Source organism: Schistocerca nitens, chromosome 4 (assembly GCF_023898315.1).
Source record: "Schistocerca nitens isolate TAMUIC-IGC-003100 chromosome 4, iqSchNite1.1, whole genome shotgun sequence".
NCBI lineage: Eukaryota > Metazoa > Arthropoda > Insecta > Orthoptera > Acrididae > Schistocerca > Schistocerca nitens.
In genome coordinates, this window is record NC_064617.1 from 316,195,723 (window position 1) to 316,201,722 (window position 6,000).

The 6,000-nt window shown below is 39.2% G+C and overlaps 1 protein-coding gene across 1 annotated transcript in view; it reads right to left on the minus strand.

Moving 5' to 3' along the window:
- LOC126253127 (grpE protein homolog, mitochondrial) overlaps window positions 1-5,207 on the minus strand; it is a 53,828-nt gene extending 48,621 nt beyond the window's left edge. The window contains exons 1-2 of the mRNA XM_049954256.1: window positions 5,009-5,207; window positions 4,676-4,871 (exon numbers count right to left, since the gene is read on the minus strand). Of these exons, the coding sequence (XP_049810213.1) occupies window positions 4,676-4,871; window positions 5,009-5,097 (285 nt within the window). The 5' untranslated portion in view covers window positions 5,098-5,207. The remainder of the gene's footprint in view (window positions 1-4,675; window positions 4,872-5,008) is intronic.
- Window positions 5,208-6,000: the final 793 nt, after the last annotated feature.

Sequence of the window (6,000 nt, forward strand, 5' to 3'; positions counted from 1 at the left end):
TGCAAGCAGTGGAGTTCTGATTATCTCAAAGAGTTCGTCAGCAAATGTGTTAATTAGTTCTGGTCGCAAATAAGCAAAATGATGAAACTTTCTGGGAGATAAAACTGTGTGCCAGACCAAGACTCTAACCACGAAAGGCAAAGGTACCGTGTACAAGTCTCGGTCTGGCACACAGTTTTAATCTTCCAGGAAGTTTCATAACAGTGCACACTCCACTGCAGAGTGAAAATATCATTCTGGAAGCAAAATGATGTTCAGGCTCAGTTTTCCAAGGTCATACATACAGCAGAAAAAATTGCAGGGGCTTCGAAAGGGTTTTTCTCCAGGAACTGGGAAACCAGTCAATACTTAAATGAACCTTTTACACACGGAAATTGGGTGACACCACTAATAATAAAATTACATAAGGAAATCTGAGAAGCCTGTGGCAATTCCATACATTTGGGAAGAAAGGGACAAATACCGCACGAATGGAAGCCAAAACACGAATACACACAGTAGGATATGGTTGTAGTGAAGTCTACCTGTAGAACAGTTTCTCCTCCAAATATCACACATTTTGTTGATGAAAACAGGAGAGGAAAGTACAGAACAGGACCAATTGGCTACCAGCATGTGCAAGAGGGTGATAAAGATAAAATAATTTCTTACATGATCCTACGAGAATCTAGCTGGAATAATCAACCATGACAATTAAGAGTGGTGATGTATGGATATGGGGTCCAAGAAGCTCTGTTAGAAGAAGATACGAATAGTCTTGTAGTCAGCTACCAATGATAAACAAGGAGTTTTTGTGCTGTTCTGGAAACAGTTTTCAGCTTTATCAGAGGGCACCTTACAGGTTATTAATAAGGAAGGAACCATGCCACTGTTGCCACAACATGGCATTAGAGCCCAGAACACTGCTGGAAAAAGCAGCAAGCCAATAAGAAAGCAGGCTCTGAGTGAGTTCATGATAGTAGTGCTACAACTATGTGCCCCCATTCACACATGGGTGGGATTGGCTTCTCAACATTAAGGCACAGCTTACACAGAGGTACTGCGCATCAGTTTATGATATCCCCCCCCCCCCCTTGGACTGGCAGTATCAAGCTCTGCATCGATGAGGGCTTTGGGACAAGGACTTGGTAGTGAATTATTATTTTGTTGTGAGCATTTGAAGACAAATGCAACACATATACCTGACGTGTGTGTTTCAGGAAGGAGAGATGAAATTTCTGTGACGTATAGTTAGCCATGAAGGAATCAGGCCAGATCCGACAGAACTGGCAGCTTTCAGAAAAGTGCCAGTGCCTATTACCTCATATCAAATGGGAGTATTTATGGAACTGGTATCCTTCTATAGGAAATATGCCAATGATCAAGCCTTCAGTAAATCCCATTTTTCTAGCAGTCACAGGTCACAATGTGACATGTAAATGGAATGGGGATTTTAAGGAAGAATTTGATCCAGTAAAGAGAGTTCTGCAATGCTTAGTTACTGGCACATTCCAATCTCACTCTACCGCTTCACCTAGCAACTGATAACCCCCAGCATGGAGTCAGAGCCTATTTGTTTCCAGTGAGAGATTCCGAAAACAAAACCACAAAACATACAGTAGCCTTTGTGAACCAGGTACCAACAAATGCAAGAGGAATTACTCAGTTACAAAACTGGATGCCCCAGCTGTTGTATGAGCATTTCAATAATCCCACTATTTCCTATTTTGATGGAACACAAAAGTTTGGACCAATCACAAAGCTCTTTAAATTCTCTTAAGGGTAAAATTAACTAACAGACGGCTACTGAAGTGGATACTGCCCCTCCAAAAGTACAGCCTTGAGAGTCACAACCTCACTGGAAAAGAGAATTCTCTGGCAGATGTGTTATTGAGGTCACTGCGGGTGGAGGAGGAAGAGGATCCAGAGGTGAAAAGCTCTATATGAAACCAGCCCCCTTCGAGAACTATTTGAAACACATGTAAAATCATGGAATAAGAACAAGTACAGGGTAATGGGTTAAGGAAAATAATGAAGAAGTGGAATAGTAACGCAAATATTCAGATCAGGCAATATTATATCACAAAAGATTCTATTCCATAAACCATGTGGAGGTGCCAAAACTGTTATTATATGTGCCAGATGAAGCAATCAAAATAATTTGGCATACATATCACACCAGGTACACTACAGGCCCAGTAAATGCCTTCAACATGTAGAGTGGTGATATTCCTTCCACAATATGGTCCATGGAATAAAAACGTGTTGCACGTGCACAAACTGTCAGCAAACTAACGTGTGTACTATGGCAAACACAGCTTCAATGTACAACATTTTGCCATCCACTGTACAAGATATGGCAACAGTGGGTCTGTATTCGCCGCCTCCTGAATGCAATGCGCAAGCCCTTAAAGTGCTTTCTAAAACACATGAAACTGTTTCTACTAAAACATGCTACCACCGCAAGTATGGCCAAGTTACTGTGAGCTCAATATATTCTCCAGAACAGGATACCACAGAGGCTGATTTCTGATACTGGCTCACAGTTCATTTGTAAAGTCTGTGTTGAAGTACTGAAAGAATTAGGTCACTCTGCATTTCCCGATACCATCAATTATTAAATTCAGCTGTAAAGGCAGTGAGATGAATTTCTCCAAATGTATTATTTACGAAATCACAAACAGCGACTATTCATTTCACTGCATGTGAGGCACTGCTGGGGCAGAAGCCCCCCTCATTCGATAACAATATGCACTAAGTTTCCAACCAAGAGAACATTGGAGCTAGCAACACATCACAAGTTGGCTTGAGAAAATTTAGAAAAAAGCAGCCAAAGTAAGTAAATAAGCAAGGGCATGCATGAAAAATGTGCTAAACCGAGAAAATGCCAAATCGGAGATCTCGTCCTCAATAATGCAAAAAGCAGCACAAAAGAGAAAGTTCTTCCAGAATTATCAAGGACCTTATCAGGTGAAAGAAACTGGCCATCTTAATGTAGTGGAATGCATTCATCCCAAAACAAGTATGAATAATGGAATGTACAACATCTGAAGCAGTTCATTACATGAACCCAAAACACCCTCTAGCACCCTAGCTAAATAGTGTCATAATGTAAGGGAAATAATAACTTAACATTTATTTTATTTCAGTGTCCTGGCTGATAGAGGGGTCAAAAAATGAGGACTGAATAAAGATTAGTCCATTGTAGTCATACACCCACCCATTAGTATGTCACAAAAGTATAAGAATCAAAAGTTTCATGTTATAGTCAATTCAATTAGTGTTTGACGTTGCAAGAGTAGGTAGATGAACCACTGACATCAAGAAATAATATATAAGAAGTTTGTAAATCCAATATATATAATTGATGAGATGACCACTGCCAGGGCACATAGCAAGGGTGGTTTGGGAACAATGTTGGACAGGGCAACCACCGGAGGTCCACATGGCTTAGAGAGAATGTATTAGGACCTCCACATACCAATGCTTGCAGGCGATGGCCACCTGCATCACTCTGAATCACTGCCCAGTGAGTAGAATAGCACAGGGCCACAACATGATGGCACTGATAAACGGACAGTGGCAGCAGAAACTTCCAAAGGACTACCAAGACCCACCTGGTTAGCCAAGAATCAGAGCAGTAACGTTTTGGTTAACTGGCCACAAACAAATGGCTTAGTGGAGCTATGGTTGTGATGGTAGGATGGTGTCCATGTAACTGGTGAGCAATAAGCATGCAACATTAGCTTCACCTGGTCACTTCAACACCGAAAATAAAATCAATTAGTTACATAAAGGGAATAAAAGACTAAACACACGCAAACTGAGTTAAATTTATTTAGCGGACAACTCCTTGCATTTTTAGTAGCGTATGTATGATATACAAATGTAACAACAATCAGACTCTTCCACTATATAATTTGGCTTTCTGAAGTAATCTTGTAGTTTTAGTTTTAAAGACAAGAAATGCACGAAATATGGTGCAAATGTCTACATATGGGTAGAAAATAGAAAAATTTGTTACCACAATCTCATTCAGACCTTGGGCTACTGACAGCCAGAGAGAGAGAGAGAGAGAGAGAGAGAGAGAGAGAGAGAGAGAGAGATGGGGAGGGGGCAGGCACCATGTCCTGTCAGTATAACACCCTTGCCCACAACTGCACCAACACAGACTGACAACCAATGTAGTTTGGACATTGATGTCAATCTCAAACATTTACCGATTTCAGCGCCACAGCCCGAAACGACAGGACTACTAAACAACAATATGACACTCAGCTTGACTTTGACTGAATACAACACTTGAGATAATATTTCAATAAAAATTAGAAACGGACAGGTTTTAAGCTGGTGTCAACATGAAAGTTGGTATGAAAGCAACAGTGGTTTGCTAGGCTAGATCCTGCAATTACACAACTTGCGTTTTCACTTTGCCAGTTATACTGCTCAGAAGATTGGATCTATTGTCTGTCATTTTACCAAACAGTCACAACGAACAGAGGTAAACATCATGTTGCTACAAGATCATTTTATCTTCAAATAAATGGCAGGATAGTCCACAGTAGTCAAAGATAAGATCAAAGGCAACAGTCGAAAGATGAATGCAATGCAGACAACTCTTGATAACAAACATCTGAACATTAGGTTAATTATATAAATCATTTGTATCTGTGACAATGCAAACTACTGTACTTACATCCAATGTTTTGTTTTCCTCTGTCAACCGCGAAACTTCTTTACTCAGTTTTTCAATCTCTGATTTCAGGTTATTGCTTGTTGTATCCGTTCCTGGAGGCGTCGGGTCTGGATCGGTTTTTTTCCCTTCATATGCCGCTGTGCTGCAAGTTTTCCACTGCTGACGATTGCGGGGAACATACTTGAGGTGAGAAAATCTATGAGAACCAGAAAACGCACCTATCAAATGTTTACGCAACATGTAAGAAACATTTCTCATACATCTGTAAAACATATATGCCATGAGTTCTGTTCTCTGATACCACATTATGTATTTCGTTTTCTAAGTGAATACCTCGATGTTACAACTGTTGCCTGTCCATTAATACTTTCCGTAAACCCACATGCCACCCTCAAGCTCATACGCAAGCCGGCAGCAGCCATCTTCGCCTTGCTGAACTTTAAACAGGTCAAAGCTAATCACGAAAACTATGAGTACCATCGGTTCCATCTGCACAGTGAACGCATTGGGAATCCTCAAATATCTGCTCGATCATATTATGCGGAAAAAGTTATCTAATTGGATGTGTGTGATATCAAATGAATTTTACAGCTGACGCACAAAAGCAGAATTAAGTCCACAGCGAAACACAGATCAACTCTCTACCATGACTATTTCAGCGACAGTTGAAAGTGAGGAAATCTTACAAGAAATTATGTGACCTCTCGGTGGATATATTCGGCAAACAAATCTCACAAGAACACCCTGCGGACTGAGTTTCTTCGATTTTATTCGTATCTATAAGATCAATATCCAGATAATTTCCTAAAGCAATATGACACTTCTCTTAAAATCAATTAAAAAGCGCTTTTGAATATTAGAGTATTTCTAAATGCTATTAAGTATAAAAACCTGCAATATACTAACGAACTAGTCGGTAGCTCAGCGCATACGTTAATCGTGTTGCAGTCATAGGGTGCCTGGAAAAATAAATAGCAAATATTGAATCACATATTTTTAAAATAAAGATAATACCTTTTTATTTTTAACAGTCGATCATATGAAAAAATCAAAATTTGATAAATCTTTTTATTAAATGGCAAAAATCATATACATAAATAATACCAATAGGTCTACAGAAATAAAAAGATCTGTTTGATTTTTCACACTTTTGTACCAAATTTTAAGTTATTGTGAATGTTTACACTTTCATACAAATAGTAATTTAAAAATGATGTTACTTTTAATAAAAATTATGATTATGTGGGTTATAAATACAAAATCAAATAGGGGTAATGCAGGAGTAGGTTTACTAGTGAATAAAAAATAGGAGTGAGGGTAAGCTA